This window comes from Lynx rufus, unplaced genomic scaffold, assembly GCF_022079265.1.
Source record: "Lynx rufus isolate CCGP_SWC_20201006 ecotype Redwood Valley unplaced genomic scaffold, mLynRuf1.p SCAF_9, whole genome shotgun sequence".
Lineage (NCBI taxonomy): Eukaryota > Metazoa > Chordata > Mammalia > Carnivora > Felidae > Lynx > Lynx rufus.
The window spans coordinates 70,384,021-70,407,490 of NW_025814897.1; the positions used below are offsets into that span (position 1 = coordinate 70,384,021).

Genomic DNA, 23,470 nt, shown 5'->3' on the forward strand with positions numbered 1-23,470 from the left:
CACATGAAGCCTCCTGTGTGGCTGGTCAGCTCTTGCTGGTATAAATTTCCCATGTCTACAGGGTGTCTTGGCTGGGCTAGAGATGAGGCTGGGATGGGCAGGTAAGGAATTCCGTGACATCGCCAAGAAGTCCTTGTGAGCTCTACATAGACAAAGCTTCTAACTTGCATGGAATATTCAAAACTGCCATGAAAGGTTCAGGGAAACTTAAACAGGGGCCTACGCACCTCTGTGGATTAGCTGAGGCCCAGAAGACCCATGGGAAATAACTCAAACCCTATCTCCCATTGTGGCCCGGACATTTGCAAATATGCCTCATGGACTTTGTGAGACAGCAGAAGGGCAGGGAAAGACTCCAGGCACAAAGCACCATGTGGGGGGGATAGGAGTGTGGGAAGGTGGGCAAACTCGGAGCAGGCCATAAAAATGGGACGGTGATTCTAAGAGCTAGAGGAAGCTCTTATAATCATCCTCCTCCTCCTCCTCCTCCTCGTCTTCCCCTCCCCCTCTTCTCTTTTCCTTCTCCTCCTCATCCTTCTTCATTTTCTTTTCTTCCTGTTCTTTCTCCTCCTTCACCTCATAGCTGCAACACTACTCTTTGGATTTTCGCTCATTCCCACCCCAGGGCCTTTGTACATGCTCTTCTCCATGACTAGAATGCTCAGCTTTATGTGGCTCACTCCTTGTCTTTTAAGTTTCAGCTCAGATTTTATCCCTTTAAATAGGCTTCTCTGACCACCAATTTATGTTTCCCATTTCTTTTGCCTGATTTCATTTTTATCATAGCCCTTAATCACTCTCTGAAATTATCTTGTTTATCATCTGCCTCCTCAAGCTAGAATATAAGCTTCATGAGAGCAAGCACTGTGTCCTTTCTTGTTTGCCATTTATTTCTAGCACCCAGAACAGTTTGTGGACATGACAGGCACTAAATCTTTATTTGTTGAAAAAAAAAAAAGTGAAGAATCCTGGTGTGAGATCTGCTAAGAGAGCTAGGTGGAAGCAAGAGAAAGTGTTTCTCTCTCAGCCAGAGAATTGAGACCAGGGATGGGGACCAACGGCAAGGAGCTCCAGGTGGAGGCAGCAGAGAGAAGAGATGCCCAGTGCCCTGGGGGCATTGGCTGGAGGTTGAGGGCAAGCAGATGGCTGGTCCCAGGTAAAGACTATTGAGGGGCGCCCGCGTGGCTCAGTCGGTTGAGCGGTTGAGCGTCCGACTTCAGGTCATGATCTCCCACTCCATGAGTTCAAGCCCCGCATCAGGCTCTGTGCTGACAGCTCAGAGCCTGGAGCCTGCTTCGGATTCTGTGTCTCCCTCTCTCTCTGCCCCTCCCCTGCTCATGCTTTGTCTCTCTCTGTCTCAAAAATGAGTAAAAACATTTAAAAAAATAAAAAAAAAGACTATTGAGAGGAAGGAGATCAGCATGGTGAAAAGCTGGGTCATTGATGGTTCAGAGGTGAAGAGCAGGACAATCGGCAAAAGGGCAAAGGGAAGGGGCTCCCAGCTTCAGACACTGGCTTTGATTGAATGGAGAAGAGAGCAGAGAGGATTATTGATCAATCAAACTTCGACACCAATTATTAAGTGACTTTCTCTGGAATCAGCACTTCGTGGGGTCATTTGTGCGGTGTCCAAACCTAGCTATGCTTCAGAATCACTTGGAAAGTGTAAAACAAACAAACTAACCGCAGCTTCACTGGACCCACCCCCAACAAAGAGCTGGATTCCAGAAATCTATAATCCCTCTCTCTCTCTTTTTTTTTTTTTCTTTAAAACAAGACGAGGACAGAGAAATACAAATCAAAACCACACTCACATATCACCTCACGCCAGTCAGGGTGGCCAAAATGAACAAATCAGGAGACTATAGATGTTGGACAGGATGTGGAGAAACGGGAACCCTCTTGCACCGTTGGTGGGAATGCAAACTGGTGCAGCTGCTCTGGAAAGCAGTGTGGAGGTTCCTCAGAAAATCAAAAATAGACATACCCTATGACCCAGCAGTAGCACTGCTAGGAATTTACCCAAGGGATACAGGAGTACTGATGCATAGGGGCACTTGTACCCCAATGTTCATAGCAGCACTCTCAACAATAGCCAAATTATGGAAAGAGCCTAAATGTCCATCAACTGATGAATGGATAAAGAAATTGTGGTTTATATACACAATGGAGTACTACATGGCAATGAGAAAGAATGAAATATGGCCCTTTGTAGCAACATGGATGGAACCGGAGAGTGTTATGCTAAGTGAAATAAGCCATACAGAGAAAGACAGATACCATATGATTTCACTCTTATATGGATCCTGAGAAACTTAACAGAAACCCATGGGGGAGGGGAAGGAAAAAAAAAAGAGGTTAGAGTGGGAGAGAGCCAAAGCATAAGAGACTCTTAAAAACTGAGAACAAACTGAGGGTTGATGGGGGGTGGGAGGGAGGGGAGGGTAGGTGATGGGCATTGAAGAGGGCATCTTTTGGGATGAGCACTGGGTGTTGTATGGAAACCAATTTGACAATAATCTCATATATTAAAAAAATAAAAATAAAAACATTATGGAAAAAATAAGAATAAAAAATAAAACAAGATGAGGAGGCACAGAGAGAAGGCGGCCAAAAGATGGTCACTTTTCTATGACCACGTTTCCCCATCACAACCTCTCCTCGCTCCACCCCAGCCTCCTGTGCTCCACATACATTAGCACCTGGTCACATCACTGCCTATCCTGTACCCGAGTACAGTGGCCAGTAGGATGTCCCCAAAGTTGGAGTGACAGCAGCCTCCTCCTGCCTGGGCAGTGAAGTGTTGGAGAGAGAAGAATCGTGAGCTTCCTTTAGGTGATGATGCTCAAAGCTGGCAGAGCCTGAGCCATGGTTGACCTGGTTGTACTTTTCTCTTGCCAACATGTCCCTTCCATGTAACTTCCGCTCATCGGTCCAGGTTCTGTTCTTTGGAGTCGAGCAAATAAGGTCTCCCCTTGGCCATATGTCAGCCATTGAGGTGTTTGTGGAGAAATAGAAACTATGACTTCTGGCCAAAATGCCCCATTTCTTCAGCCATTCTTTATAGGATGCTGTTTCTTGTCCCCTTGCACTTTGTACTCCAGATGTGCTCTGATAGGGATAGAACATGGGGGATGATTATCTCCCTTGTCCTGAGGGCTGTGTTTGTGTTAAGCTTGCCAGGTCTTGTGTTTGCTATTTTCGCAGCGCTCTGGGATCACGCTGAGCTTGCAGCCAGCAAAAATTCCTGTGAGCCGCTGGGAAGGCTTGCTTCCTTCCCTCCTCTCCCTCAACTGGTGTGACTGGTCTTTGAATGTAAGATTCGACGTGATTCCTCATAACTTAGTCTTGGTCTTCCTCAGACGTAATCCAGCATGTTTGGGTCCATCCCTGTAGCTGTCAGCCACTCGTGGATCTAGATTCTGTCACTGAGTGACTTATCCATGTACTCTCATTTTGGATTATCTACAGTTCTGATAAGCAGTCTTAGAAATCTTTATCAAAGTTGATAAGAATGTTGAGCAAGGGGCTCCCTTGACATCCCTTGAGTCTTTCCCTAAAGTTGACATCTAGTTCAATACTTTCGAAGTCAACTGGTTTGCTGTCATCTCAGTGACATTTTAGAATCAACTGCCACCTTCCCGGTCAACCACCTCAGTTAAGCCACAAATACCATTTCCCTAGCCTGCTAATGAATTGTATAGTTTAGGCAGAATTATTTTCTTTCTTTGTTTCAAAATCAGTAAAGACTCTTTCCACAGAACATGACAGGAACAAAGTCAAGTTAACTAAAGCAGAAAGAGAATTACTGAGTCTCATATTTGGAAAGTCTAGGGGCGGGTCTGGCTTCAGGTATAAATGGATCTAGGGACCCAAAAGGGTTCTCTCCTCCCTCTCTCCTTTCCACCTCTCCCTTCTACCTTGTCTGTGTCACTTTTTCCATCCCGTATCTCTTGGCTGTGTTTCTGTGTGTTGTCCTCATTTTTCTTACTACAGATAAACTTTCTCCAAATAACAAGGACTATAGCTGCCAAGAACCTTCCATGAAAAATCTTTCAGTTAGTCCTGTAACTAAAAGAAAAGCCCTGGTCCCATTAATTCCAAACTGGAAAAACCCTGGGGGAGGATTCTGATTGGCCCATCTTGGGTCACAGACGCAGGGGAATGGGGTGTGGAGAGAGACTAAATTTGGGCCACAGTCACTTCTGTGACATTATGTTTCAGGAGGGAGAGGGGGTGCTATTGTCGCCAGCCCCAGAGATCCCATTGTCTGAGTAGGGTAAGAAGTGGGGCTCCTGGAGAGTGTATGTCCCTCCGTGCTTCCTGCCCTCACCCATACCCCCAGCTACATTCTCTTGGCTGACACATCGCCAAGTCTCCAGGAGCTTCCTTCCCACCCATCCCTCTTCCCATCTGCGTAATGGTCAGCTCAGGACCCATGCATCTGGCTCCCAGCCATCCCATGAAGAGGTAGCATATGTGGGAAAGAATGAACTTCCATTGGGCTGTTGCATTGTGCTTCATATACATTCCCACCTTTAATCCTTATAACAAACCCATGAGATGATAATGATGATCCCTATTTTATGGAAGAGAATGATTTATTTTTAGTGTATCCTACTAATTTAACAAACATATATGTACACTTATTATTATGAATATTAATTCATTTGTTGTCATAACAATGAGATAAGTACCAAGACCGTCATTTTACAGGAGATTAGAAACTGGGACCTCGAGAGGTTAAGTAACTTGCCAAAGGTCACACATAGTAAACAGTAGAGATTCGAACCCAGATCTGTTAGCTACATCCAGTTTTCAATTAAAAAAATTTTTTTTCAACGTTTTTTATTTATTTTTGGGACAGAGAGAGACAGAGCATGAACGGGGGAGGGGCAGAGAGAGAGGGAGACACAGAATCGGAAACAGGCTCCAGGCTCTGAGCCATCAGCCCAGAGCCCGACGCGGGGCTCGAACCCACGGACCGCGAGATCGTGACCTGGCTGAAGTCGGACGCTTAACCGACTGTGCCACCCAGGCGCCCCCAGTTTTCAATTTAGATATGTGTGATATTTAATTTGGAATGGGACGTGTTTCATCTCTGCCTGGGAATTCTGGAGCACTTGCTACAGAAGACCATCCAGGGAAACAGAGTGGGCCAAGCCCACCATCACACTTGTTTTAGACTTAGCCCTGCCTTCCCATCTGCCAACCCATCAATACCATCTCCTTCCGCCTCGTCCTGGCTGGGTGGGCTCAATTGTGCCAATTTCTTTTTTTATTATCATTAATGGATTTTTTTTTTGAGAGAGAGAGAGAGAGAGAGAGAGAGAGAGAGACAGAGTACAAGTGGAGGAGGGGCAGGGAGCGAGGAAGAAAGAAACCCAAGCAGGCTGTCAGCACTGAGCCAATGCGGGGCTTGAACTCACCAACTGCGAGATCACGAGCTGAAATAAAGAGTCAGACGCTTAACTGACTGAGGCACCCAGGTGCGCCATGCCAATTTCTAAGTGAAGCATGTGCATCGAATCTTCCCGTGTTCTGAAAGTCCTGCACAGCAGGGAGGGGACCGCTGTGGCTTGTGTACTGCTTCAGCAGTCTTTGTAACCCCAGGTTGCAAGTTAAGGCAGAAGTTAAAGTTCCCTGTAGTTGATGTGTGTGGGGGGCATGAACACTGGGGCATCTCAGTGCCATTTAGCAGGTGGAGAGAGCTGGGATCTGGCTCAGGATCTTTTCACTGAGGTTAGTTAGGGCCAGGGAATCTGAAGCCCAGAGTTCATGTTAAATGGTTGACACACTGATACTTGAAGGACCCAGGAAGCTGTTTGGGAGTTGGGATTTTCATATGGCAAGTGTACCCAAGGATGGGGAGAACTCAACCTTAGGTAGCGAGTTAAGGCCAGGCTCGAGGGTGAAACATCAGTCCTCATATCAGCAAGGCAGACCAGGAGGCCCTTGCCACGGGTTTTCAGGGAAAGGCTGTAATTCAATAATCATACAACTTCCAGCCTGCTCTTCCTAAAACATAAATCTGAATATGACATTCCCTAACTCAAACCCTTTAGGACCCCCTCGTCACCTCCAGGGAGGTATCCACCCTTTTTAGCAAGGCTTTGAAGGCTTTTAAGTGTCTATCCCCTACCTTCTTCCCCTGACCTCTTATCACCCTGTCCCTTCCAGCTTGCAATTTATGAAATACAGAAATAGTTCTCGTTTCCAAGGCCAAGACTGTCTCATCATGCCTTTCCCTGTACCTGGAGTGCTGTTAGTCTCTTGTCCACTTGACAAACTCTTATTCCTCACTCCACTTGGAGTTCAAATGCCACCTCCTCCTTGAAGCCCCCTCTGACTGACTCCCACGTTAGACCCAGATGCTCCCTCCTCTGGCATCCCAGAGCAAATCATCCTCACATCCATAATACCCATCGTATGTTATAAAAAATATCCGCTGATGTGTCTTTTCCTCCCAGCTCTTAGACTGAATGCTCCTAGAGGGAGAGGTCGTATCTTTTTTTTTTTTTTTTTTTTTTTTGTCTCCAGGTGCACAGCACTGGGCGGGCACAAAGTGCTTAGTAACAAAGGGATGAGGGGCTGAATACTACACATGGTAGCTTTGGAGGAGGAAACTTTGAAGGAGGGACCAAGGGGACAAACACTCAATGAGCGTTTATTGAGCATTTATTGTGAGTGAAAAGACATGCTAAATGCTAAAAATACCGTGCAGCTTAAGAGAGACTTGGTCTCTGCTCTCACGGAGCTTCCAGGTTATTAGGGGAGACCAGCATTTAACATATAACTCACAAATAAGTGTGTAATTAAAATTGGGTGAGAGGCATTCAGAAAAAGGAAGGCTCTGTTCATGATAAGGGCTTACCCAGAGCTCCCCATACCCTGACCCTGTGAGGATCATCCCCAAAGACCTTTATTTCCTTGCAGCCCTCTCAGGGGTCCTTTACTGGCACCTGCTAGCGTTTTTCTTTGGAGGTTCAGTCATTGTCCTTGAGGACCAGCTTTTGGAAACCCGTTGCCGGTTGATCAGCCTGCTGAACATTCTGGTCTTTATCATTTTCATCATCATCTTCTTCAGCTCCAACATCCCCAGTGCCAGTGGCCATCGGCATCCTTTACGGCTCTTGAATCCTTTATGTACCAGGCACTGTGATAGATGTTTATTTAATCCTCTCCACATTCCTATAAGAAAGGCAGTATCATTAGCTTCTTTTAAAAATGAGGGAACAGGGAGGTGAAATAACTTGCCAGAGGTCATGTAATTAATAAATGATAGCTCTAGGGTTCTAATCCAAAATCTTTGCTCTTAACCAGTTCCCTGTATGTGCTCACAGGATGGCTCTGAATGGACTTTTTTTTTTTTTTTCCCTAAACCTTCATCAGCATTTTTCTTGCATTTCTTGGGTCTCTTAATGGCCTCTCTTGGGAGGCACTAGGGAGGAGTCATTAGAGAGAAGATTCTATTATTTATTGCCAAGCAGTCATCTTCAGTCATTACTGGAACTCAGAACATACTGCACATTTGTGCCTTTCAGGAGAGGGTCACATTAATGGGGTCCTGTGGAGGGATGGGATCTCCTGTCTTCCTTCAGCTTGTACTGTGGAATACCGTCATCACCAGTGATAATTTCAGGTTGAAACCCCACTCTGAGTTCAGCCTCCAGAGCCTCCGTCCTGTGTGTTATATACAATGAGGTAGAGGAAAACCTTAGTTTTGTTTTGTTTTGTTTTTTTAACCTATAGGAATGCATCATTCCTTGGTTTCTGGGAAACCAACTTTATGATGAGCCCTTTAAGTGTAATGCACAGATGTACAGAAAGGGGCATATTTATCATTCAGAAACATCACTGAATAACATTTGTACCAGAATATAACTTACATATGGAAAAGTTCACAAATTGGGCTGCTTAGTGAATTACTACACATTGAACATGCTCATGCAGTGGGCCCGAGATCAAGAAACAGACCATGATCAGCACTCCAGAGGCATTCCTTGTGCCACCTGCAAATCACTTCTCACTCCACTTTGCCACGCGTGTAACCACTGTCCTGACCTCTGGCATCGTAGATTACTTTAAAAAAATTTTTTTTTATTTTAGAAACTGAGCATGAGTAGGGGAGAGGGGCAGTGGGTGAGAGAGAGACTCCCAAGCAGACTCCATGCTCAGTGAGGAGCCTGATGCCGGGCTCGATCCCATGACCCTGGCTTCATGACCTGAGCCGAAATCAAGAGTTGGATGCTCAACCGACGGAGCCATCCAGGTGCCCCTACTTTGTATGTTTTCGGATTTCACACAAATATATAAATGTAATCATAGCCTTTGTATTATTTTATATGTCTTCTTTCATTCAAGATTATGTTTATGAGATTTATTCCTTTGGTTTTTTTAAAAAAATATTTATTTATTTATTTTTGAGGGAGAGACAGAGACAGAGACAGAGTGAGAGCAGGGGAGACACAGAGTGAGAGTGAGAGAAGGAGACACAGAATCCAAAGCAGTCTCCAGGCTCTGAGCCATTAGCACAGAGCTCGACGCGGGGCTTGAACTCGCGAGCCATGAGATCGTGACCTGAGCTGAAGTTGGACGCTTAACCGACTGAGCCATCCAGGTGCCCCAAGATTTATCCTTTTGTTATATGTAGCAGTAATTCGTTCGTTTTCATTACTACAGGGCATTCAATTATACGAACATGTCACAGTTTACATATCTATTCTACTGATGATTGACACTGAGTTTCCATTTGGGTGCTAATACAATGTTACTATAACCTGATAGATGTTACTTGGTACACATATGTATGCATTCCTGTTGATTTAGGAGTGACATCACTGGATCATAGGGTCTGTATATGTTCGGCTTCAGTAAATACTGCCAAAGAGTTTTCCAGTGAAAATTGCTTATTTTCGGTTCAACGGTGTGTGAAAGTTCCAGTTAACATTTGATACTGTTAATCCTTTTACGTTTAGTCAATCTGGTGGAAATGCGGTAGTAATTTATTGTGGATTTAATTTTTATTTTCCTGTTCACTAACGAGGTTGAGTGTCTTTTCATATGCTTTTTGGCCATTTGGGCACCTTCTTTTACGAAGCATTAGTTCATGTGTTGTGCCTATTTTTCTCTATTGGGTTGTCTTTCTTTTCTTGATCTGAAAGAGTTTTTATATATTTTGGATTAAAGTCAACTGATGGTGATATGCGTCGCAAATATCTTCTTCCACACTGTGCCGTACTTGTTCCTGATGATGTCTTTTGCTGGGCAAAATTTTTACATCAGCCCATTTATGTATCTTCTCTTTTATTGTCACTGTTTTTATTTTCTCTTTTATGTCTGCTTAAAAAAATCTTTCTGACTCCAAGATCATTCATATTTTATCCTAGGCTCACTTCTAAAATCTTTGCTGTTTTATTCTTCACAGTTAGCTCTATCGTCTATGTGAAGTTTATTCTGCGTATGATGTGCAAGGTCAAGATTCACCTGTTTCTATATAGTTACCCAGTGGTCCTCATACCATTTACTGAAGGTATTATCTTTTCCCCCGACTGCTCTGCAGGAGATCCTTAATCATACAGCAAGTTTCCATAGACTTGTGGAACTTTTTCTGGACCCCAAACAGTTCAATGGCCTCTTTTTCTTTCCGTGCTATAGTACGCCGGCTGATTTTCTGTAGCTCCGTAAGTCTGGATGTGTAGTAGTACAAGCCCTCCAACTTTTCACTTCTTTCTTCAGATTGCCTTGGACATTCTTGGTGCTTTGCATTTTCATGTATGTTTCAGAATCAACTCGTCCATATCACAAAAAAAAAAAAAAAACACAATGGGAATTTAATTTAACTGCACTAAATTTATAAATCAATTTGAGAAGAACTGACATCTTTATAATATAGAGTTTACTAGTCCATGAACACAGTTTGGTAAACTTAATTGCGTTATCAACTCTCTGCTAATCACCGTGCTGAGCTCAGATGTGGTTCTTGCTTTTGAAGGACTTAATGAATAGGTAGACGAACACTTATCCACAAAATGCAATGTGATAATCTCATCACTGGTAATAAGGACTAATATTTATTAAGTGCCTAGTATATTCCAGGCATGCTGTTAAGAACTTTCCGTGTGTTAATTCGTTTATGCTTCACACTGATACTTTGAGGTAAGTGCTGTTATTATGCCCACCTATAGGTGCTTTTAATTTCAGCGTGGTTGACATACAATATTATATTAGTTTCAGGTGCACAACATAGTGAGTCAACATTTCTCGGCATTACAAAGCAATCACCATGATAAATATAGCTACTGTCACCATATGAAGTTTTTACAATATTATTAACTATATTCCCTATGCTGTACATTGCATTCCCATGTCTTTGTTTATTTTATAGCTGGGATTTTGTAACTTGTCCTCTTCTTCCCCTATTTCACCCATTCCCCCACTCCCCTCCCCTCTGACAACGACCAAATTTTTCTCTGTACCTGTGAGTCTGTTTCTGTTTGGTTTTGTTTGTTCATTTCCCACCCCACTCTAGACACCCTCAGACTGCTTTAGGGCTGTCTGTCTGTCCCTCAGAGATCTCAGCTCTTTCTTCTGACATCATAATCATCATTTTCTGCTTGTCACTGGTGAGCACCCTACTTTTCTTACTCTATTGTACTGTGCTTTTTCTCTCACCCTTTCTTCCTTACTAAGAAGGTCTGTCTGACCTTTCGATAGACATCAGTAGCCAATCAGAATGCTCTTTTACTTTTGTGGGATGAACTGAGCGATTATAGCATGAGATTTGCAATCTTTGGTTCTCAGCATTCTTTCCTGAGATGTCGTTGTATTGGGGCTAATGGGCTGCTGGTGCATGGTCCAAGAAAGGTGTTTTAATTTTTGGAATTTGAGGGTCCTTTATTTTTAGGACTGAAAGCAGAAGACTAGAATGCCCCTCCCTGACAGGGGGTTGCTTTTCAGAATCACATAAATGGTATATGTTAAGTTGATTTTAAAAATTTTAAAACCTAACATTTGTAGACTATCCGTACTCAGATATACTCCATATATGCAACCATGGGTGGAATGTTAAACTGGGGAAAAGGAGTCTGGCCCTAAGTCTGCCTTGTGGGTGCTCTTACTGCCTTGGGGTGTCTGTTGACCTCTCTGTGTCTTTGTTTCCTGTCTGTGAAGTTAGAAGGCTGGAATGGAGGGTTCTTGAGACAGCTTAAGGCTCTAAGAGTCTATAACTCTGTGTTTAAAGGCCAGACTCTTAGCACTTTAATCCAGACAGTAATTTCAATCCCAATTTATATAAATTTCAAGAAACTTGAATTGAGCATCTATTAGACATCAGGCTCTGTGCCAGGTGCTAGGGATACAAAGGGAGGGGTGACCATCATTGCTGAGAAGGCCCTTGAGCTAGATTCAATGAAAACGAAGTTATCTGGGTAGATTTGAGAAGGAAGAGCATGATGTAGTTTCATAGAACTCCAGCTGCTGTAACAAACAATCCCCCACAATATAAGTTTGTTTCCAGTTCAGGCAAAGTACAAGATGGATGTTTCTGGTCAGTGGGTGATTCTCTGTGTAGCTATTCAGAAACCCTGGTTTCTTCTATCTTGTGACTCCACCATCTTCTCCCAGGACACCTTCTGTTGGATCTTCTGTTGGATCTGCTGCATTCTGCAGGCATAGGTGGGAGAGGGAGACTGGAAGATCCTGTGGAAAGTTTGTGCGGGCCAAGCAGAAAGTGGCATGCATCACGTCCATCTGTGCTTTCCCTTGGCAGAACGCAAACAGACCTAACTGCAAGGGAGGCTGGGAAAGTGGTCTAGCTGAGTGCTTACAAGAAATAGGAAGTATATTTTGGAAAACACACAGCATTCTCTGCCCCAAAGGACTTTGTAAGGGAGTTTGGGCTGTGAGCGGCTAGATTTCTTTTGGAAGTGTAACATTAGATAACTGTCAAGATTGAGGTTGCTGACCAGGGATTTCTTTTTTTTTTTTTTTAATGTTTATTTATTTTTGAGAGTGAGAGAGAGTGCAAGCAGTGGAACAGCAGAGAGAGAGGGAGCAGAGGATCTGAAGCAGGCTCCAGGCTCTGTGCTGTCAGCACAGAGCCTGAACCAGGGCTCAAACTCACAAACCGTGAGATCATGACCTGGGCTGAAGTCAGAAACTTGACTGACTGAGCCACCCAGGTGCCCCTGACCAGGGACTATCTTTTTCAAATTGTGGCTACTGGGAGAGAGAGTGCACCAAAGCCTTTGTTGGTTCAAGGAGGCCCAACTGAGATCATAGTTCAGGCATTTTGCAGGTTCTGAAATGTAAGGAGGAACGGGATGGAGAGCAAAAGTTCACTACTCAAAGGAATGAGGCTTTTCCACTGTCTGCTGCCCCCCCCCCCAACCCACAGGTCTGGCTTGTTGATGGAGAACTCACCAACATTCATTTGTCAGATGGAAGCCAGCTGATTCCTGTGCTTATGATCTGCTTTCTCCTCTCTCCACAGTAACCCTTTCAGCTGCCCCACCGTCCTACTTCAGAGGATTCACATTAATTGCCCTCAAAGAGAACAGAGAGGGTGATAAGGAAGAAGACCATGCTGGGACCTTCCAGGTAAGACTCCTCTGGGCTCCTCTGTTGCCCTCGTGCCCTTGTGGGTAAAAGCTAGGGGAAAGAAGGACATACTGAGGAGCTTGAGTGACAGTAGAGGTACAGGTGTCTGAGGTAGCTTCTCGGGAAGTTCCCTTGACCTTGGATCAGATGGGCCAGGATTGAAGGACCCATAATGGTATAGGCGGCAAATGTCTCAAGCTTGCTTCCAGGCCTTCGGGGATCTTCTCTGGACTCCCAGTGCCTGGGGGACTGCAGACAGCCCAGCACAGTGAGAGCACTTAGAGCCCTGGCGGGCCTGGCTGCTTTTCCCGAGAGCCATTTGTGATTGACTGGCAAGTCCCAAGTATAAACGGAACAAGAGCTTAGGATGGCCAGACTGGAAGGAATTCAAAGCATAGGCGAAGGACTATTAAGGGAATGAAGAGATTGATTTATGAGAGGAGATTAAAAGAATTAAACATGCTTTGCTTGGCTAAATGAACAGGGCTGAGTGTGAGAGGTGGTAATGGTCTTTAAATGTCAGTCCTCACAGAACAACCTTCTCCAGGGGAGGCTGCGTTTGACTTTGTACAAAAGGGCACGGCCAGACGAAAGTGGGTCAAGAGAAGAAAGAGAATCTCAAAGGCAAGGGCCCTGACAGTGAGTCATATTTCACCGTGGAATATTCTTCCAAGGGAAGTGGCGGGAACATCATCCCCTTTCAGAGGTTTAGAAAAAGGCCATCCAGTCGTCAGAACATGTCCCAGAAGGACTGGGGCCATCCTAGGAGGAGGCCTGGCCAAATTTGCTGCAACCATTTCTCATCTCAAATTTCCATTGTTCTAGAATCCATTTTTATCTGACGTTTGCAAACTCAGAAAAAAAAAAAAAAGAGCTCAAGAAAAATACTTAACACCCATAGCTGACTGCTGGGGAATGCTAGTATAAGTTGTGGGCTCCACAGAGGGCCCTGCCCCAAAATATCTCCCCCATCTAAGGACATCTTTAATCCTTTGTAGCCAGGCTGTCATTTTGAATCCTGTGTTAAACAAAAAAAATTTTTTTAATGTTTGTTTAGTTTTGAGAGAGAGAGAGACAGAATACAAGCAGGGGGAGGGCAGAGAGAGAGGGAGACACAGAATCTGAAGCAGGCTCCAGGCTCTGAGCTGTCAGCAAAGAGCCTGATGCAGGGCCCAATCTCACAGACTGCTAGATCATGACCAGAGCCAAAGTCAGACACTTCACTGACGGAGCCACTCAGGTGCCCCATTGAATCCTGTGTTTTAAAAAATGTCCATTGTTTTGTATTCTGGGTCTCTGGCCTAGTAGGGCTGTTAATTCCATGCTCATTGTGATGTTCTTCTGTGTACCTAGGTGGCAGGAACCTTCTTGGCATATATTTGGAGTCACCCAGTTATAATACCAAGGATGCCCAGCATTTTCTGGGTTCTTACCGTGTGCCAGCTATTAGGTTTAGTTCTTTGTCTTGTTTTGGTTTATCTCATCTTAATTTAATTGGTGTACTTACTTTAATTCTCCAAACAGCCAAATGGATAGAAACTAGTATCCCTATTTTATGGATCAGGAAATTGAAACTAGGAAGATTGAGTCATTTGCGTAAACACCTAGTAAATAGTAAGCTCAGGTTCCTCTACCAGATGTCTGATTCCAGAGACTAAATTGTTTCGTTTCTGAATAGTACCTAATAAGCTCCTGGCACAAGTGTATTTGGACAGTGTATCGGTAAGGTCGTGATAGGGAAAGGAAGATTCATGCATGCGTTCAGCCCGTAAAGCATTGAAATAAATTCCCCTGGTCCTTGTTGTGCTAATTTACCTGGAGGTGTGGATGATTTATCAGATTCAGATGAGAGGTCTGGGTACCTGAGTGTCAGGAGGGGTAAAGTTTTAAGTGGGGAAAAGGTAGAGGGTGGGATGGGGGAAGAGTGACCTTAATTGTCACCCGAACAGAATGTATCTGCTTTAAAATGGTGCTTAGAGGGACGCCTGGGTGGCTCAGTCGGTTGGGCATCTGACTTCGGCTCAGGTCATGATCTCACCGTCCATGGGTTCGAGCCCCGCATAGGGCTCTGTGCTGACAGCTCGGAGCCTGGAGCCTGCTTCCAACTCTGTGTCTCCCTTTCTCTCTGCTCCTCCCCCGCTCAAGCTCTATCTCTGTCTCTCTCAAAAATAAATAAACATTAAAATGGTGCTTAGGGATATATACTCCAAATAGCTGAAACCAGGGATTCAAATAGGTATTTGTACAGCCGTGTTCATAGCAGCACTATTGACAACAGCCAAATGTAGAAACAACCCAAACATCTCCTGATGGATGATTTGGCTAAACAAATGTGATGTATACATACAGTGCAATATTAATTCTTGAAAAGGAATGACATTCTAACACATGCTATATGTAACATAGATGAACCTTGAAGACATTGTGCTAAGTGAAATAAACTAGTCACAAAAAAGGACAAAAAACTGTATGGTTCCACTTATGTGAGGACCTAGAATAGTCAAATCCAGAGAAACAGAAAGTCGAATGGTAGTTGCCAGGGGCTACAGGGGAGAAGGGAGTAAGGAATTCTTGACGAACAGAGAGTTTGGGTTTGGGAAGATGAAAACAATTCTGGAGATAGATGGTGAGTGATGGCTGCACAAAAATATAGAGTGTACTTAATGTCAGTGAACTATACACTTAAAAATGGTTAGAATGGTAAATTTTATGTATATTCTTCCCCCACCCCCACCGCCACACACACACAAAGGATGCCTGAGTTAGACCTAATGGGGACACGATGTGGAATTAGGCCTGATGAGGATGTGGCTGCTTTCTTTAAAGGCTATTCTGTTTTAATTCAATAAACTGATAGTCCTTCCCAACCCACTGTCGTTTCTACTCAGCTAAATCTTGGTCCTTTCAGCTGATCGGTGAATACAGGGCCCTGCTCACGGTGGGCAGTGAGTAAATGTCTGCTGAATGAATAAATGAGTGAATTATTCTTTCTACTCGTATCTGTTACTCAGTCCTTTTCAGAACTCCTGTCTCTTTATGCATCTCTCCTTTTTCCTTCTCTTGGAGCTTCGCACATGCTTTCATGTTGCATCGCAGTGATTCTCCGAGTGCGGTCTCTGGACCAGCAGCATCAGCACCACTGGGGGACCTTGTTAGAAATAAAAAATCTCAGGTCCCACCCAGACCTACTGAATGAGGCACTCACAGGCCGCGACCTGTGTTTTAACAAGCGCTCAGGGTGAATCCAGTGTCTGCTCGAGTTTGAGAGCCGATGTTGAAATGAGGCACAGATCCAGCCCATCCAACACGAACTCCTCCATCATCACATCAACGTATCTGTCTGCTGCCATATATCCTATCGCTTCCACCAGCCCTTGAGGAATCAAAGTGAGAAACAAACACAAAAAAATGCCTCGCGGACAATAATAGTGCCTGTGTGCCAGGTACCATTCTAAGTGGTTTACATTTATTAACTGATCACGATAAGCTAGCACTGTTACCCTGTCTTTCACAGATGAGGGAATTGTGGCACAGAGCAATTAAGTAACTTTCTTAAGACCGCTCAGCTCTAAGTGATAAAGCTGGGATTCAAACTCAGGCAGTCTGGCCCCAGATCCCTACTCCCTCCACGCTCTACACTGCCTCTCAACGTGTACATGTTGAGTGAAAATATGAGGGTCTACTATGACTTTTTTATGGTGGTAGTCTCTGTGCCAAGGGCTTTATATGCATTATCTTACTTAATTCTCATAGCAACCCTGTGAGGTCAGTACTGTTACCGCCATTTTCCAGAGGATGGAACTGAGTCTCCAAGGTGCTAAGTGAATTGACCAAAGTAATCCAACATATACATGGGGGAAGGGACAAACGCCATGCCAGTGATTTTCTCACACTTCATCTCCCCGCCCCCGCCCTGCCCTTGCACATTAAATGCACACTCCACCTGGGTTCCCCTTGCACGGCGCATGCCATCTTGTCTCTCCTGCTTCCCTGTGGTCTCTGTACTTGCCTCTCCCACAGCAGCCTACAAGTCTTCTCTCTCCACCAAAGCTGTCATCTTTGGAGTCACTCGCTTATTCGTGGGCATTCATGCAGTGTCTCCTATACGCCAGGCACTGGGGTAACAACGGTGACAAAAACAGGCACGGCTCTGCCCTCCCGGAGTACAGTGTCCTCCGTGCAACTGCACCTTAAAAATTACCTCTGCTGCCAGCAGGCGTAGTAGAAAGTCATCCGTTGGAACCCGAGCAGGTGACCAGAAGCTACAAACGCCACGGTGATTTTCAAAACACATACATAGTGATTAACACATCTGTAGAAGCACTTCTTTGTTGACACCTTCGCTCCAGATACAACAATCTCGAGACCCTAAAAACAACAAAATTCTGATACTCTTTCAATCTGGTTAAAGATTACATTCTTCGTTCTGAAAGTGACTCGGAGGATGCGTGGTTCTGCTTCTGCATGAGTGAGCCCTTACGCAGAGAATACAGACTCACCAGGTACAAACAAGTGTGAATTTTAATGCCCCTTTAGACTCAGTGGGGGGGGGAATGGGGCCGCAGGGTACGGGGTTATGCTCTCACCACGTGGCCAGACCCAGGAAGAAGGGGGTGGGGCTGCCCATCTGCTTCCAGCAAGGCAGCCTGGGCACAGACTGGGGAATCTGTCTCTGGCTGCCAGAAGGGAGAGACAGGGGAATCTCTCTTTGATGAGCGAGTTGGGTGTACTTATGGGTAATTGAAAGTGACAAGGAATGCAGGGGTTGGACTGCCTGCACAAAAGTAACCCACTAATCCTTTAAAATTGTATTGCTAAAACCGAGCTGCTCCCTGGAATGCTCGTGGCCCAGCCAACTGTCCAGCTCATCGCCCCCTTCCTTCAGGTCTCTGCTCAGATGGCCCTTTCTCAGGGACGCCATCCGGATCCCCCTATTTGAAGCTTCCTCCTCCCCTTCAGTTCCCCGGCTGGATTTCCTATCCTTCCCCACTTAATTTTTGTCCTGTTGCCTTTATTGCCACACAATGTGCCATTTTACTTGTCGACTTGAGTATTATCTGCCCCCTTCCATTAGATTGTGAGCTCCTCAAGGCAGGGGGTTTTATCTGTCTTGTTTGCTGAAGGGTTGTTTGCCTGAGAAGATCCCTTGTCAATACCATACAAACAAGTATCTTTTTAATAACTAATTATTCCATATTCTTAATCACCTGTTTCTAAACTATTTTCATTATCTCTTCTTTTTTTTTTTTTTTTAATTTTTTTTTTCAACGTTTATTTATTTTTTGGGACAGAGAGAGACAGAGCATGAACGGGGGAGGGGCAGAGAGAGAGGGAGACACAGAATCGGAAACATGCTCCAGGCTCTGAGCCATCAGCCCAGAGCCCGACGCGGGGCTCGAACTCCCGGACCGCGAGATCGTGACCTGGCTGAAGTCGGACGCTTAACCGACTGCGCCACCCAGGCGCCCCGTTTCATTATCTCTTCATTAACAATATGTATTAGCATCTAATGGTTCCTGAGCTACACTAGAAGCTCAGAGAGGTTCTAAAAATAAAATGCTGTTGCAAGCCCATCGTTAGGAATTTTCTTAGTTTGTAGGAAAACTTTCTTTTGTTATGGTCATCTGAACTTAATCATGCCCCTTAAAAGGCTAGGATTTTTCAATGTGCTATTCACTATTATAAATAATGGAGTAAAAACAGGTTTTGGGTTGTTTGGGTTTTTTTTTTTTTTTTTTTTTTGCATATGCCTTTCTTTGTTTGGTATTATTTTGGTAGAATAGATTCCCAGAACTGTAATTACATACACAAAGGATGTGGACTTTTTAATGTTTTTGATATATGTTGATTGCAAAGGTGATAATAACACTCCCGTCAGCGTTCCTTCCAACAGCCTGATCTGGGCTTGTCATCATGGTAACCACACCCACTGATGGGAAGGGACACATATATTCCCATATCAGGACTAGGCATCAGAGGACTTGGGCAGGTCAAATTGATTAACCAGCTGTAGCAAGATGAAAGCTAATGGAGGAACACAGAAAGTCACTTACTTAGATCCAAATAACCAATTGCACGTGTACAAGAAGAGATACTTGGACTTATGGCAGCGCATTAAACAAACAACAACAAAAATACCCTAGGGTTTTTAGTTGCCTGTAAGTTCAGAGTGAGTCATCTATTGAGATAGGACCATGAAAAGCTAATGAGGTCTTAGGACGCGTCATAGGTGCATGAACACAGGAGTCAGATCGTTTTGTGGGATTATTATTTTTTTAATTTATTTTAGAGAAAGAGAGCATGTGAGTCAGGGAGAGGGACAGAGAGAGAGAAAGAGAACCCCAAGCAGGGTTCATGCTCAGTGGGGAACCCAACACAGGACTCGATCCTATGACCCTGAGATCATGATGTGAGCCATAATCAAGAGTCAGATGCTCAGCTGACTGAGCCACTCGGGCGCCCTATGTCTTATGGGATTCTTAATCCATCCTGAGTGAGCTCACAATATTCTCTTTCTTCATATATAGAATACACCTTTCTAGCGAATGAATATTACAGTGTAAAATATACAGCGTTTTCTTTCATGCATTTGTTTATTCAGATATTTCCTTAGCATTCAGACCACTCTGTACTTTTCCTTCAGAGTGTTTTTGTTTAACATTTCTCTGCACCTACCAAATTGTAGGGCAAAATCATATGTGTTTTGTTCACTGGTATATTTCTAACCACCAGCACCATAACTGGCACATGGTAGACACTCAATAAATGTTAGCTGAGATGAAACATTTCATTAGCTGTGAAAGGCAACATACTAGGCTCTGAGCGTATTAAGATGAATAATTAAGGCCTGGTGCCTGGTATCAGGTGGTCAGGATCTACAGCAGAACTTGCCAACCCTGGTGGATCCCAAGTGGGTTATAGGAGCACCTAGATATTTACTTGTTTAGATATTGGGGTGGACTCATTTGTTTACCCTAGGGAAATTCTATCGTTTCCTGCATGTGACACAGAGTAAGCCAATTGCACATGCACAAGAAGAGAGACTTTCATTTACGGCAGCACGTTCAGCAGGCAGATAAGAACGATATAGAAAGAACTGTTTTTGGGGCGCCTGGGTGGTGCAGTCGGTTAAGTGTCCGACTTCAGCCAGGTCACGATCTCGTGGTCTGTGAGTTTGAGCCCCACATCAGGCTCTGGGCTGATGGCTCAGAGCCTGGAGCCTGTTTCCCATTCTGTGTCTCCCTCTCTCTCTGCTCCTCCCCCGTTCATGCTCTGTCTCTCTCTGTCCCAAAAATAAATGTTGAAAAAAAAATTTTTTTAATAAAAAAATAAAAAAGAAAGGACTGTTTTTGCAACATGCTAGGCACTAGAATTGCTGCATGTGTGACAATAAGAAAACAGTCATTTTCAGGAAGTGAGGAGGGAGTGCTGATTTGAGAGGAGAGAAAAGACGTTCATAGAGGTGATTACTTTGAGTTGTCTCTTTGGGTGGTTCAAGCTTACAGGTGCACGGGGGGTGACAATGAAGGGTATGTGTGAAGTCCACTCTACTGTTTCCTCAGACCTCTATTTTAAAACTTTCCCTACTTAATGTTTCACTGCATCTTCTTTGATTAGTGCATAGAGCCCAGCAGGGACACAGTAAGTTTTCTTACATGAATGAATGAATGAATGAATGAATGAAGGAAGGAAGGAATGAACGGACGAACGAACGAACGAACTGGGGCATAAAAGACATGCTATGGCCAGCCCCTTCTCTTCAGGAATTCACTCAGGGTAAAATGCCTCTGTGAAGATGTGATCCTAAAAGAACCATCAAAAGAACACATTTTAAAGGCAATGGCAGGACCTCTTGTTCGATACTTCGTTTTCTTTTTTTTAATTGCCATCTGAAATCATTTGTAAGGAGAGTGAGAAGCAGCTTGCCTTGTGAGTGCCTGGGGTACACATGGGGTCCTCAGGCTGCTACAGCCCCGATCTCTGGTGCCTGCTACCAGGAAGGATGAAAAGCAGTTTCCTTCCAAGCAAGCAAGCCCTGAGTCTGAGAACCAGATGCTCTATGGGGAGGAACAGCAGAGCACACACCCTTGTTTTGTGTTGGAAAATACAGAAAAGGATAAATACAGAGGGTGGTGAAGACGAAATAAAAAATGTCCTCTTATAACATAGAGATAATCACTATTAACATTTGGGCACATTTCCTTCCAGATTTTAAATATATATGCGTATATGTAGTTGCTCAACAAATATTGGAACCAAACTATATATAGGATCTTATGACCTCTTTTATTTTTAATGAACATTATATTATGAGTATATTTCAATACAATTAAACATTATTCCACAGCATGAATTTTAATGACTTTATAATACTCCACTATTCCGTTGAATTATAATTTATTCCACCATTCCTCTGTTGTTGGGCATGATAGGTTCCAGTTGTTTTCATTTTTCCTCTTTCGTTATAAAAAAAAAAAACCCACTGCAATGAACACAACACATAAATCATTGTTAACATCTGTGACCATTTCCCTATTATCAATTTCAAGAATTACATTACAGGGTTGAACTAATGTCTCCCTCCCTCTCTTTCTCTCTGCACACACACACGCACACATGTGTGCATGTATATATTAGCTCCTCTATTTCTAAAAGGGGACATTTGGAATTAGACAGTGTCACTGGTAGGCACATGGATTATTATGACAGGAGAAAGCATTCCTGTTTCTAGGCTGATTTTCTTCCTCAAAAAGGACTCTTTATCTCATTATTTCTTCCAATTCTAGCTTAATTTGTCTAGTTAGAATATACGTTGGGTGTGCGGAAAGAACGTGGTTTTAGAGTCAGCGGGCCCGGGCTCAAATTCTGCCTCCACCAGCTGGGTGAAGAAGTCACTTAATTTCTTTGACTCGTAGCTCCTTCATCTATAAAGTAGGGATAAGAAAGGTTATTTTGAGAATCAGATGAGCTACTTTATGTAAAATTCCCCAGATGGTGTCGGGATGTAATGGACCCTCAATCAATGTCTCTTCCTTCTGAGCCAGAAGCTTAGTAGGGTGCCCTTTCCACGTCTCTGTGGCCAGTGAATCACAAACCCCGTCCCTCTGTAGACGTGAGCAGACATCCCACCTTCGGTATAACCAACCAGCTGTCTTTTCGACCCCCAAGTGAGGGGAGGGACAGGCTTGTCTAATTCTTTCTATCTTCATTGTAATATGATTGGGAAGTCTATAAAGTAAAATGGGAAAACTTCACTGTTTCTGGATACATCATACCCAGTAAATAAAAATAAAACTCTGGTCCCTGAGGGTGCTAGGTGGTTGGCTGGGCTCCATTACTGGCTTTGTGACCTTCTCCCACACAGCAGTTTAACCAAAAATGGGTTCAAATTATACTTTGAGAAAGACAAATGCCGGGGAGGGGGGAGCGATGAGCAGACAGAGGAAACCACAACTATCACCTCCAGGTATGAAGTAGTCTAGTTGTTTATTTAATGCTCTCCCTCTTAGCTGTAGGTTCCATGAAAACAGGACAGTCCATTTCTTTCGTCCCCTTTGCTGGGTACAATGCCTGCCACACAACAGGCACTCAGTAAATACGTGTCACATAAATAAACCAATCTACTAATTTCCTGTCAGTTTCTGACCCATCCCATGAGGTGGGCACTGTTCTCGTCCCCATCACGCAGGCCAGGTAATACCGAGGGAAACGGAAACCGTGACAAAGGGCACAGAGCCATAAATGGTGGTGAGCGAGGATGGAAACGTGAGGACAGACTCTGTGCCATTTGCTCTGTTCAGCATCTTGTGTGGCTACAGGAACAGAAGTGTGGGAGGGACAGACTGAAATCGACTGCTTGTCTCCTAAAATCTTCTCAGGGTTGTTCCAGAAAGCACACTGGGTTCATCACCTCACGGGTCCTTCTTGTGCTGTCATCCCCTGACACCCATATCTTACTTCCATCCCATTTGGAGTCTGTGCTCCTACCCCGTCTCCACGCTCTCTCACACTTGGCACATCCTTTATTCAGTCCTTCACACACTGTGGCTTAATGTGTTAAATCCCTGTTCGCCAATGAGATTCTGCAAAGAGACGGAAATCTGGGCCGTGGCCATCTCTGTATTCCCACGGCTTCCCCAAGGCTTGGCACTCTGGCCAGTTGATAAATGTTTCCCAGATTGATGGACGACTTGCTGCTGGAATTTTTGGCCCTCGTTTGCGGGCATTCGTTGGTCTCATGCTTTCTTGCATGGGAACTAGTATTGTTTTCCCATCTATCTTCTGAAAGGTCTAGAAATCATTTTCAAGTACATCATAGAATTGTTTAGCAGACAACCTGTAACTCTTATTGCCTCCAAAGAACTTTTATCAGGTACGTGTCAAGTAGGTGGAAAATGCCAGTAAGTCATGGCGTGGCCTTGTAATCCCCTCATCTTTGTTTTTCGCTTCTAAGTTTTTATTTTTCCATTTTTTTAAATGGAAGTGTAGTTGACACACAATGTTACACCAGTTCCAGGTGTACAACATACTGATTTGATAACTACATACGTTATGCTCTGCTCCCTACAAGTGCAGCCACCATCTGTCCGCATATAACACTATTATAATATCATTGACTATATTCCCTATGCTATCCCTGTCATCCCTGTGACTTATTCCATAACTGGAAGCCTGCGTCTCCCACTATCCTTCATCCATTTTGTCCATCCTCCCACCCTGCTCCCCTCTGAGAACCATCAGTTTGTTCTTTGTAGTTATATATTTATGTTCTTTATATTCGTATTTTGTTCTTTATATTTATCTATGTTTCTGCTTCTTGTTTGTGTATTCATTTGTTTTGTGTTTTAGATTCCACACGGAAGCGAAATCA

At 44.1% G+C, this 23,470-nt stretch overlaps 1 protein-coding gene across 1 annotated transcript in view; it reads left to right on the forward strand.

The window, feature by feature from the left end:
- SPON1 (spondin 1) overlaps positions 1 to 23,470 on the forward strand; it is a 258,114-nt gene that overhangs the window by 7,776 nt on the left and 226,868 nt on the right. Inside the window, exon 2 of the mRNA XM_047070588.1 lies at positions 12,494 to 12,600. Within this exon, the coding sequence (XP_046926544.1) occupies positions 12,494 to 12,600 (107 nt within the window). The remainder of the gene's footprint in view (positions 1 to 12,493; positions 12,601 to 23,470) is intronic.